Here is a 13,551-nt window from a genome sequence, read left to right as displayed (position 1 = left end):
TTCCAAACTACGAATTCTCTGCATTATATTCACACCACACATTGCCCTCAGACATAACATCTCCACTGCCTCCAGCCTTCTCCTCGCTGCAACATTCATCACCCACGCTTCACACCCATATAAGAGCATTGGTAAAACTATACTCTCATACATTCCCCTCTTTGCCTCCAAGGACAAAGTTCTTTGTCTCCACAGACTCCTAAGTGCACCACTCACTCTTTTTCCCTCATCAATTCTATGATTCACCTCATCTTTCATAGACCCATCCGCTGACACGTCCACTCCCAAATATCTGAATACGTTCACCTCCTCCATACTCTCTCCCTCCAATCTGATATTCAATCTTTCATCACCTAATCTTTTTGTTATCCTCATAACCTTACTCTTTCCTGTATTCACCTTTAATTTTCTTCTTTTGCACACCCTACCAAATTCATCCACCAATCTCTGCAGCTTCTCTTCAGAATCTCCCAAGAGCACAGTGTCATCAGCAAAGAGCAGCTGTGACAACTCCCACTTTGTGTGTGATTCTTTATCTTTTAACTCCACGCCTCTTGCCAAGACCCTCGCATTTACTTCTCTTACAACCCCATCTATAAATATATTAAACAACCACGGTGACATCACACATCCTTGTCTAAGGCCTACTTTTACTGGGAAAAAATTTCCCTCTTTCCTACATACTCTAACTTGAGCCTCACTATCCTCGTAAAAACTCTTCACTGCTTTCAGTAACCTACCTCCTACACCATACACTTGCAACATCTGCCACATTGCCCCCCTATCCACCCTGTCATACGCCTTTTCCAAATCCATAAATGCCACAAAGACCTCTTTAGCCTTATCTAAATACTGTTCACTTATATGTTTCACTGTAAACACCTGGTCCACACACCCCCTACCTTTCCTAAAGCCTCCTTGTTCATCTGCTATCCTATTCTCCGTCTTACTCTTAATTCTTTCAATTATAACTCTACCATACACTTTACCAGGTACACTCAACAGACTTATCCCCCTATAAGTTTTGCACTCTCTTTTATACAAAGTATTTATTGGTCCTGGCAATGTTTTAGACACGCTGGAGTATATATGAAACCCCTTGAAGCATGATGTTATGATGAGTGTCATTAAACTGCTAACAGGGTAAGCAGTGGAGTGACACTTGAGGATCGTGCACTGCTGCATGGAACCCCGGCTTTATTTGTTTTCACAGTTTCACATAGATATGTCTGTCTGTCTAGCTATGTCTACTTATCTGTCTTTCTGTCTGCCTGTGTGTGTGAGTATGTGTCTTTCTGTCTGTCTGTGTGTGTCTGTCTTTCTGTATGCCTGTGTTTCTGTCTGCCTGTGTGTGTCTGTCTGTCTGTCTGCTTCTCTCTTGTCTCAGAGAGTTGCTCATGAACCAACTGGTATAACACACAATCACATCTGATTCCTGAACAAGTGAAAAGGCACATTATTTGCCAGTTGCCAGTCATGCTTATTATGTATTATATTATCTACAAGCACAGTATAACACTTTGCCTGGATTTCTTGGGTTATCCTAGGTAATTTACACTATGTATAATTGTATCTATGTATGTGTACCTGTGACATAGAGACATAAAGACAGAGACAGAGACAGAGATACAGACAGAGATAGAGACAGCCAATCGGCCAGCCAGCCTGCTAAACACACATTACACGTTTCAGAACTTTTTCTTTTTACTTAGGGCATAGGTTATAGGACATTCTGGCAGAATGACACTATCAGTGGTACCAGAGTTGAAAGGGTGTTGCACAAATGCTGCACATGGGTTATTATCGAAGCTTTTTATATTCCAGTGAGCACTTGTGGCCACATCCACCTCAAAGCCACTAAACTCGGGGTCAACAACACTTTCCTCTTAAAAGGGGAGTGTTAATACATGACATCAGTGAATCCTTGGTGTTTGCCGCGCTGTTTGATCTAGCTGGCGCTCAATTGAACTGGTGCTCCCACAAGGTACTAAGTGGTCCTAGATTTTTTTAATACTGCACATACCGAGTGTTAAGACACACTCTATGCTGACCAGGCATCTCAGGCCAATCGTGCCAAATTTGGAGGCAGGAAAAATAAAATGTAGATCTACGTTTGGAACGCTAGCGGTAAGAACGTAGATCTACGTTTGGACAGTTAAAGGGTTAATGTTTTTTTAACTTTTATGCATCTTATATTTTATTATATTGGGTTGTAAATGCTGCAGCAAGGAGGAGGCTGAAGGTAGTGGAGATATCGTGTCTAAGAGCAACGTGTAGTGCAAACCATTATGCAGAGAATTTGTAGTGTGAAAATTATAAGGCACTGTGGAATTACTATTAAAAGTATTATTCAGAAGGTTGAAGAAGGGTTGTTGAGGTGGTTAGGTCATTTAAAGAGAATGGAACAAAATAGAATGACTTAGAAAGCATATAAATCTGTAATGGAGGGAAAGAGGAGGTAAGGGTCATCCTAGGAAAGGACAGAGGGAGGGGGTAAAAGAGGTTTTGTGTGCAAGGGGCTTGGATATACAGCAGGCAAGTGTGAGCATGTTAGATAGGAGTGAATGGAGATGAATGGTTTTTGGGACTTAACAAGCTGTTGGAGTGCGAGCAGGTTAATATTTTGTGAAGGGATTCAGGGAAACCGATAATTGGGACTTGAATCCTGGAGGTGGGAAGTACAATGCCTGCACTTTAAAGGAGAGGTTTGGGATATTTGCTGTTTGGAGTGACATCTGAACTGTCGTACTGGAGCACCTCCGCAAAGACAGTGATTATGTGTGAATGATGGTGAAAGTGTTTCTCTTTTCTGGGTCACCCTGCCTCGGTGGGAGATGGCCACTGTGTTAATAAAAAAGTGAGTTAACCCTTTCACTATTTCACACGTAGATCCTAGACATGAGAGAGAAGTAGTAAATTTTAGCCTAGACATGAGAGAATGAGTCTGTGCAGCGAGTGTGCACAGTATAAAAAATTCTACCCCACATAGTGCATGATAGGAAAACAAACCTCCGACCTTGTGTCTGGTTTACAGGATGGTTTTTTATGGCTTTGATGATTGAGACACTTACACAATATATGGGAATCTTTATTTAGGAAACGTTTCGCCACACAATGGCTTCATCAATCCAATACAAAGCAGAAAGGTTTAAGGCTTTATTGGCTTTCTTGGTGTCATTTCAGAGAAAGGAAGATATACCATAGAAATAGAGATGATTTTGGCTGGTTTCAAGATCAGAAGTAAATAACAAAAAGGCACAATACCGTGACTGAAACAATACACATATAACCCTTTCCTATGTGCAGGTTATTTGTGTAAGATCAGAAGTAGCTTGAAATAAAGCTCAAGGTAGTAGCAGACATTCAACTTCTGACGATTTTCTTGAAGATGGGTAAGGCCCCCTATATCTCCTCATCTGTATTAAAGATTTTTAATAGGTTTGACTCAATTATTGGACACTGTAGACCATGTCTAATCATTCCTGGTTATATTTTATCATCTGAGAAGTACATTACAATCTTCTGAAGCACAATATAGACAATTACTGTCTGAGGAGGGATTGATAAACCACTTGGAATACAAATAATCAGATTTCTCTCTAAAATACCATAAAAAGGAGTTTTATACTACCTTTAGATCAGCACAGCTCCAGTCTTGTGCTTTCTCCAAGTGGGATGATCCTATTTTCTAATGTTAGTGCTTCCCTGTCATTTGGACAGGATACTGGTTTGAGCTCCCCGGTCATTTAAACATAATACTGTTATGAGCAATATCACGTTTAAAGTAATATCATGTTTAAAGTGAATATACGAAATAGTAAAGTGATGAGGATAACAAAAAAAATAGGTAACAAAAGACTGGATATCAGATTGGAGAGAGAGTGTATGGAGGAGGTGAATGCATTGATATTTAGGAGTGGATGTGTCAGCAGATGGGTCTATAAAAGATGGTGTGAATCACAGAACTGATGAGGAGAAAAAGGTGAGTGGTGCACTGAGGAGTCTGTGGAGACAAAGAACTTTGTCCATGGATGCAAAGAGAGAATGTATGAGAATATAGTTATACCAACGCTCTTATATGGGTGTGAAGCATGGGTAGTGAATGTTGCAACAAGAAGGCTGGAGGCAGTGGAGATGTCGTGTCCGAGGGCAATGTGTGGTATGAATATAATGCAGAGAATTCACAGTTTGGAAATTAGGAGGAGGTGTGGGATTACCAAAACTATTATCCAGAGGGCTGAGGAGGGGTTGTTGAGGTGGTTCAGACATGAAGAGATATTATCCTGCTCACACTCCAACACCTTGTCAGGTCCCAAAAATCATTTGTCTCCATTCATTCCTATCTAACACGCTAATGCACGCTTGCTGGAAGTCCAAGCCCATTGCCCACAAAATCTCCTTTACCCCCTCCCTCCAACCATTTTGAGGATGACCCCTACCCCTCCTTTCTTACCCTACAGATATAATTATTTTTATAAAAACACAAATTCATAGTTGTGAACAGGACTACTTATGTGAGAGAGGTCATGAAGGGTGCTGAGCAGTGAAAGACAGTGTGCAGTCAGTAGCATACACTGCACCACAATATCTTTAACTCCATCTCCATGCAGGGAAGTGGTCTGATGAGTGAAACTGAAACACTGCTGAATTTGTGTTTAGATGACTAGCACCAAAAAAGAAATGCCTCATAGCCTTAAGGTGCCCCTAGTTAAATTTTTTGCAAAATAAGTATCATCAAAGATGTACCCCTTTGTTAATGAGCACTTACATTTATTTTGAAAAAGTTAAAATATCAAAACAAAGTAGTATTCAGAATCTCATCGCCAAAATGTTGTTATTATTGGTTAAAGGGCTACAACCCACTGATGAATTCAAACAAAATAACAGTGCAATACTGTTTTCTGCTGCCCAGTGCCCTCTGCACCACAGTGAAGCAGCACTGCCTAAGTTACCTGGAAAAAGGTAATATGAAGAACTGCCTATTATAAGTTAATTTAAAAATGTGACCCAATACCATGCTCACTGCTATAGTATGACCCACTTACTACTGCCTGCATTGGTGGTGACATGCAGTGCATCCCATTGTTACAAAAACTAAATTTAGTTAAAGAAGTAATATATTATACATTTCAAAAAAATAATTTCAACTTAACCAATAAATTTATTTCCACTATTAGTTAGGTCAAAAAAAAAACTCCCCGACCAAAAAAAAAAGTAAATATAACCAAGACTATACGATGTCTTTAAATTTTCACCCATAATTATAAGAAATCTTGACATGCAACTTTTGTCATTATGTGCAGTTCATATAAATGTAGTGCAACTAATACTGTACCTCACATTGGTAATTACATGCCAACATAAAAGCTAAAAATACTTGTTCTAATTATTAACACATACATATTTGTTGTATTGAATACATCTTAAAAATACTCATGCACTTGAAAATCTTCCACCTACACTTCAAATACCAACCATTTTTAATGAACCTTAAAAATATCAAGAGCACAGGCACAGCATAAGCAGAAAAAGCCAATCCAAAATACAGCTAAGGTGACAGCTGCATACAAATCATAAGAGCAGTTTAGCACCCACAGCAACAAAATCTTATTGTATTTCAACATTGTTTTCATAGCTTCAGCAACTTACATGACTGAGAGACTGCACCTTATGAATGTTCTCTAGACTTTGTGCTAGGCCTCCCTCCCCAAATCTCTCCAGCTGCATATGTCGAGGGGGAAGAGGAGGAGCAGGGGTCAAGGAAGTTAATGAAGGGGCTGATATCTGAGTGACTAGGGAGCGGTTACGTGCTGGGAGTGGAGGGGGAATTTCAGAGACTGAACGTGTATGTGAGTGCTGGGAGTGGGAATGTGGGAGGGAAAATGATGGACGAGAAAGAGGGGGAGAGCGTGGGGAGGAGCGAGGGTGCGAGTGAAACTGAAAACAAATACAACACATCATGACATAACATAAACACCAAAAAAAAAATCAAATTATGAATTAAATTTTCTAAACAATTCAGTCTTCTAGTTAAACATCACATTAGTTGGCCACAGCAAAAGCAGCAAGTATATGCAGAGTGCCATGGGCACATTACAAGCTTGGTGATCTTCACACATCCAGAACACCTCTTCAAAATTCTGAGCATAAGAATACAGATTACAAGCCCATCACATTGTCTCTTATATAGTGTGAAAGACTGCTTGAGTTATTACAATGCAGTAAGTGGCATAATCCAGAAAAAACACTAAACCAAGTTATCAAAAAATGAGATATAAAACAAAGATAAAAATTAGTGAAATTAGCAAAATCTTAAACTTAAAATGCATTAATAGCAAATAATTATTATAATGTTTATTTTAGGTGCTTTACATATATTTAATGAAAATCATCATAACTAAAAATTGAACAGCATTAAATAAATTAAAAAAATAAGTAAAATTAAATAAAAGGCTTACTTGAGCTTCAACGTCTTTCATGTTCTTGAGTTCTTCCTGTATTTTCGATATTTGACGATTAATAGAATCCAACTCCTTCTCAAGGCTTCTCTGCAAAGCCTGCAAATGGTAAACAGTGACTACTGACAACAAGATAACACCTAAAGACTTGGCCATATTTAGCGATTTCACTATACAAAGAATACATAAAATAATAAATTATTTCAGAGGGAATATTTAATTAAAAGCTGTATAAAACAAATTAAATTGTGCATAAGCTATAAAAACATGTGAGAGAGATAAAAAAAAATAAATAAAAATGAAGTAAAGTAAAAAGTGCATCAAATAAACACAATCTTTAAGAGAAGAATTAGTTTAAGAAAAAAATCTTAGACTGTGGTACAGTACAGGCATATCTCGTTAACACCATGCTTCGCTTTAGAGTGCTTTGCTAATATGACTCTTTTCGACTATAGTCATGTTTATCATTTTCGGCAGTGACATGCACATCAGCTGATCAGTGCCATTTTGTTACCCACACTTAGACTGTTTACTGCATTTGTGCATTTTACGTCTCAGTGTCGTATTCTGGTGTTTTTCAAGATTTTCCATACTTTTTATTTGTGTTATTATTATTACTGTAATTATTAATTATAATACAATGGCTCCTAAGTTTAATGTTAGCGAAAAGAAAAGTCGCAAGCCTCTAACTTCAAATCAAATGCTAGAAATTTTCAAGCTTAGCAAGAAAGGCACATCGAATGCCAACATAGAAGCTATGTTTAGCATGTCAAAGAGTTACCACAGTAGTAAACTCAAAGGAGAAGTTCTAGATAGAAATTAAAAGTGTTACTCCAGTGAATATGAAAGTGATAAGAAAGCGAGACAGCCTTATTGCCGATATGGAGAAAATTTTAGTGGTCTGGTTAGAAAATCAACCCAGCCTTCCTTCAATAATTCTTCTAAAATATTCATTCGTCAGTCACCATAAGAAAAGGACAAAAACATTTTAAGGTTAGCATTATGTACAGTACAGTAGCTATTGCACACTTAACCCTTAACCCTTTGAGGGTCGACAGGCCCTCTCCGAAACTCGTTCTCAGGGTCGGCCAAATTTCAAAAAAAAAAAAAATTATTTTTTCTTATGAAAAAATAGAGTATTTTTTTCTAAACATTATAGGCTAAACAAAAAAATTTTAACGTCAATACTTACCGAGATATGGAGGTGTGAAATTTGCCAAAATTGAACAACATATGGTAACATCGCCGACTGCCGTCACCCGGTATTTTTCTATTTACTTTTTTATGTACTATTTTCAATTATTTTTCAATTTTTCTTTTTCTGAGTAACTTTTATGGCCTCTGAGGCCAACATGATCAGTATTTTGTAAGTTATTTCTTTTTCAATACTACACAATAAGGGCGTAAACACTGTTGTCATTATTTTGTTTACAGAAAATATTTACACAAACAAACAATATGAAATGTTGTTTATTACTATTTTTCTATATTTTATACACACATATACAGTCACAGGGAATGTTTCTAGAAGTTCTGAAGCCTGTGGAACTCTTTGAAACATGGTGTCATGCACAGTGGAGTTTTGCACTCCTCACACATAAAACGAGTGTCTCTGCGTTGTTGTGGGCGTTTTTTTGTATGTGAACAGACGTAACACCTCTTCTGAGCCTTTTTCTTCAAAGCAGTAGCAGGCAGTTTTACCAGGAAGTGATCACCATGCTTCAGACGAGCAGGTAGTTGTTGATAATTTGGTGGGCGGTCAATTGCAGGTGCTGTTCCTTGGTACTTGAATACTATTTGTCTGATGACAGACAAACAGAATTCGCCGTACTGTGGTTTGTTTCTGGTGCTCATCTTATACATATTATAAGCATTGAGCATGGAAATGTCCAGAAGATGGAAAAACAGTTTGATGTACCACTTATAACTCTTGCGAACACAATCAGCAAACCCAATCTGCATGTCACATTTGTCCACTGAACGCATGTTGAAGGTGTAATCAATCACAGCTGCAGGTTTTAGAATGGGTTCATTTCTCTCTCTATGCTGCCTGCCACTGTTTGCCATTTCATTAGGGTGAATTGATGACAACAGTGTGACATCTCGTTTGTCATGCCACCGAAATGCCATGATGTCATTGACAGCAAACGCCTGCACCTCACCTCTACGAGTGCCAGCGTCAAACCTGGGCATATGTTTTCGATTTGCACGCACTGTGCCACACACATCTGTCATGTTCACTCACAAAAAATCACTGAGTGAGGGGCTTGTGTACCAGTTATCTGTATATAATATATGCCCCTTACCAAGGTATGGTTCTATCATTGTTCGAACCACATCACCTGAGATGCCCAATAACTTCCTGGTATTTTGCAATGTATAACTTCCAGTGTACACAATAATATCCAATACCAGACCACTGTAACAATCACAAAGCACAAACAACTTTATACCAAAGCGTTTCCTCTTGCTTGGTATGTACTGCTTGAAAGAGAGTCTTCCTTTGAACAGAATCAAAGACTCGTCAATTACAAGCTTCCTGAAGGGATAAAAATGCGTACTGAATTTCTATTTCAGATACACAAACACATTCCTAATCTTATATAACCTGTCAGTTCTGTCAGGCCTGGTTTTATCTGAGAAGTGAAGCATACGTAACATTAGCACAAATCGATTCACTGGCATTATATCACTGAAACCTGGTGTTGCAATCATGGGGTCTGTTGACCAGTATGATTTCACTTTGTGCTTATACACATGTGGCATAAGCATTATTGTGGCAAAGAAAAGATACATCTCAGCCACAGTTGCCTCCTTCCATTGGTGTAGACGTGATTTTGGTGAAAGTAATGTGTTTGCCATGGTGTACTCGTAGTATGTGTTGCTTTCCATGACAATACTTTTCATCAGTGGTTCGTCAAAGAATAACTCGAAACATTCCAGTTCAGTGGCATTGTTCCCAAGTGCACAAGATGGCCGTATTCCACTTTGGCTGCCATCAAACTGGTGGGGATTTGGAACAAAATTGACAGCTTCCTGCCAATCCCAGGTGCGGTCTGCTGGTGGGTACTGGACAATGACAGGTGGTTGTGGTTGTGGAGGTTGTGGTTGTGGAGGCTGGTGTGGTGGGGGAGTGGGGGATGGTGGCCTTTGTTCTAGATCAGCTGAGGCAGCGGCGTGGGTGGCAGCGTGGGTGGCAGCATGGCCCACTGCTGGTGCCTCACCGCCGGCACCACTACCACCACGCACATTTTCCATCCCAATTGCAACAGTATCTTCGTCATTTTCACTGTCTGTTCCTGTTGTACAGCCACGGGATGTACTCCGAGATACACTCCTTTCCCTTGGAATAGCATATGGCACACTTCCAGAGCGCATATATCGTCGTATATACTGACACTTCACTGGGGAATATTGCACTTCACTATCACTACTGGAACTAGTTTGAAGAGCTTGTAGTTCATATTCACTATCACTATCATCACCCATGCTCTCATCTGAGTCTGGGATTTGGGAAAATAGAAGTTTCCTCTTGGGTTCTGGAACAACTGAACGTGAACACGAGGGCCCAGCACCAGAGGTGGAAGGCTGAGGGTCATCTGGGTTTTCTTCACTATTACCGATATTATGGTCATTAGTTTCGGTCAAAACCTCACTAAAACCATGAAACTCATCTTCACTGGCACTTCCATCACTATTAGAACTGTCACTGGGGAACAAAAGTGTCCCAATTCGCCGAGGAGTGAGGAGCTTCTTACCGCGAGGCATGGTGGACATTGTTTACTAAGAGGGCATTCCCACAATGCACCACTGGGTCCCAGATTTTTTTTCTACAGCGCACACCGACCACGCAGACCCATTCTCTCACACCTAGGCCTACCAGCCTTTTCGCGCGAGATTTGAGGCCGCTAGAATTTATGCGTACTAGTACGTCAAAAACCCCTACGCGTAAGACGTACTAGTACGACGAAAACCCTCAAAGGGTTAAATGGTCCAAATGTATATATATGTTCACTCGTGCAGCGCCCCAAATATTTTGAAAAAAAAAAAAAAAAATAAATAAAAAAAATTTTTTTTTTTAGAGAGAAAAAAGAGCACATTTTTTTAAGTGCTTTAGAATAAAAAAAAATTAGGGTCAGTACTTACCGAGATATGAGGCCGCGAAGTTGGCACTTGGCTATCACCTGACAGCAACATGGAGCGCTGCAGCTTGCAGAAATTCTACATATTTGCAGTTTTCTTCCATTTTTTTTTTTCATTTTCTTGGTTTCCATGATATGATAATTATGTTTTATAGTAAGTCTTTTGATTTTAATGCCAATTGTTGTTTATACACCAATATTATATACGAAATTATCATCATGTTGTCATAAACACACATGTACACACTGACAGGTGATTTTGCACACCTGGCTGAATCACATTCTATTATCTACAACTATGTACTGTACAAGTATTTACATACCCTACTTATGTTTCTAGAACTCCATGATTGTATGATACTCCATGAAGCATGGATTCATAGAGTGCCACCCCACACTGGTGACACATGAATCGTGTGTCCCTCCGCTGCTGGGGTCGTTTTTTGGTGGTAGCATACACAACACACTTTTTCTGGGCATTCTTCTTCTTTTGGGTAGGTGGTATTGGTACCAGATAGTGCCAGTTAGGAGTGATTCAGTCTGGCACTTTCCCCACTGGCTGTGGTTGGGGGACAGGTTGTGGTGTGACAGGTCGCTGTTGAGGGGCAGGTACAGATGTGGTACCATACTTTCTTGCTATCTGTTTGACAACATTCAGAGAGAATTCTGCAAAACGTTGTCGTTTTCCAGTCTTTATTTCGTACATATTGAATGCATTGAGCACTGCAATGTCTACAAGGTGAAAAAACAGTTTTATATACCACTTGCAACTCCTACGCACACAGTCAACAAACCCCATCATCATGTCACACTTGTCAACTAGTCGCATATTATTCGTATAGTCCACGACAGCAGCTGGCTTTACAATAGGTTTTTTGTTGAACTTGCTCAGTCTGTCTGTTTGTACCATCTCGTTTCTGTGGATGGTTGACAGCAATGTCACGTCCTGTTTGTCATGCCATGTCAGTGCCATGATGTCATTAGCATGAAACACTTGCACTGTACCTTCAACACTGCCTCCACTGAACCTTGGTATATGTTTTCTATTCCTTCTCGCTGTTCCACATATATCAGTATTGTTCACACGTAGGAAATCAGCGAGCATAGGGCTTGTATACCAGTTGTCTGTGTACAATGTATGGCCCTTGCCAAGGTATGGTTCTATCATCCTGCGAACAACATCATCGGAAATGCTCAACATCCGTTTGTCATCATCGAGTGTATTTCTCCCGGTGTATACAATAACATCCAAAACAAGACCACTCTCACAGTCACACATAACAAAAAGTTTTATGCCAAAGCGATTATATTTGCCCAGTATATATTGCTTGAATGACAGGCGTCCCTTGAACAGAATCAAGGACTCATCAACAACAATGTTCCCTTGAACAGAATCAAGGACTCATCAACAACAATGTTCTTGAAGAGATAAAAGTATGCACTGAATTTCTGTTTCAAATACATAAACACTTCCCGGATTTTGTATAGAAGGTCATTTCTGTTTGGCGTATTTCTCTCTGAGAAGTGCAACATTCGTAGCAACAGAGTGAATCTATTGCAAGGAAAGAGGACACAGAAAACTGGAGTACTGATTAAGTGGTCTGTGGACCAGTAATTACGTATACTGTTCTTACAGATATGTGGCATAAGCATGACAGTGGCAAAGAATACATACATTTCAGCCACTGTTGTGTCCTTCTACCTGTGCAGCCGTGACGATTCTCCAACCTCTGTTATGTTGTCCATGACATATCGGTAATAATTGTTTGTCTGGGTCACTATCAAGTTCATTATAGGCTCGTCAAAGTACAACTGGAAATAGTCTAATTCTGTAGACTCATTCATTATGGGACATTCTGGCTGGATACCACTTCCACTCGCATCAAAATCACAAGGCTGTGGCACGAATATACTTTGTGTCCAGTTCCACTCACGATCACATGGTGCAGGGTGGACCTGTGGCATGGGGCGAGGGGGAGCAGGAGGAAGGACAGGAGTGGAGGCAGCACACGGTTGAGGGGATGCCGGGTGGTCCTTTGTCTGTCCAGCCACTGCGCCATGTGGTCGAGGCACAGTGCCACCCACCACTACTTTCTCCATCCCCGCATACTCGCCTTCATGATCACTTTCACTATCAGGCTGGGGTTTTGGATTGTGACCTGCCACGACCCTTGGGGATTGCATATGGCACACTGCCTGAACGTAGATAACGACGCCTAAAAGTACGCTTCACTGGTGAATAATGAACTTCACTATCGCTAGACGAATCCTCAAATGGCATAAAATCAATCTCATCATCACTTGCATCACTTTCACTATCACTAAAACACTAAAACATAGGGAAAATTATAGTTTCCTCTTGTGAAGTTGCCTATGGGTAACACTCGCCACTCCAGAGGTGCTTGGCCCAGGGTCTTGTGTGGCCACACTGGCCACCCCAGAAGTGCTTGGCCTAGGATCTGCTGTGGCCACACTGGTTACCCCAGAGGTGCTTGGCCCTAGGACAGGTGTCGCTACCCCAGAGGCGATGGACTGAGGGTCATCTGGGTTATCATCGACATTTTCACCAATTCCTTGAATATTACTGGCCCCATTGGTGTCAAATCCACTAAATCATGATCTATATCACTTTCCTCGAATAGTAGAGTGTTAATACGACGAGGCCTGAGTGAATCACGAGGATGTGCCATGATGCTGACCCAAGATGGAACTGAATGTAACTGGACCTACCATGTGGTACTCAGGTGTCCCCAATTCTTTTCATACCGCGCACACTGAGTGCGCACACCCATTCTCTCATGTCTAGGCGACTCAGGCCTATCACGCCAATTTTGAATGAATGAAAAATAAAACGTATATATACGTTTGGGGTGCTACGCGAGAGAACGTATGTATATGTTTGGACCATTTAAGGGTTAATAAATGATAGCATAAACATGATTTTAGGCTTT

At 40.2% G+C, this 13,551-nt stretch overlaps 1 protein-coding gene across 7 annotated transcripts in view; it reads right to left on the bottom strand.

Annotated features, from left to right (window-relative positions):
• Positions 1 to 13,551, bottom strand: part of LOC128694541 (rho guanine nucleotide exchange factor 11) — a 474,507-nt gene that overhangs the window by 369,612 nt on the left and 91,344 nt on the right. For 5 of the 7 annotated variants that reach the window (XM_070095938.1, XM_070095936.1, XM_070095939.1 and 2 more), the window contains exons 6-7: positions 6,459 to 6,557; positions 5,650 to 5,937 (exon numbers count right to left, since the gene is read on the bottom strand). The exons of 1 other annotated variant lie outside the window; for it this stretch is intronic. In XM_070095938.1, coding sequence (XP_069952039.1) covers positions 5,650 to 5,937; positions 6,459 to 6,557 — 387 coding nt within the window. The remainder of the gene's footprint in view (positions 1 to 5,649; positions 5,938 to 6,458; positions 6,558 to 13,551) is intronic. One more of the 7 variants, XM_070095941.1, reaches the window with a different exon arrangement.

This window comes from Cherax quadricarinatus, chromosome 51 (assembly GCF_038502225.1).
Source record: "Cherax quadricarinatus isolate ZL_2023a chromosome 51, ASM3850222v1, whole genome shotgun sequence".
NCBI lineage: Eukaryota > Metazoa > Arthropoda > Malacostraca > Decapoda > Parastacidae > Cherax > Cherax quadricarinatus.
This window is presented reverse-complemented; position numbering and strand designations above follow the sequence as displayed.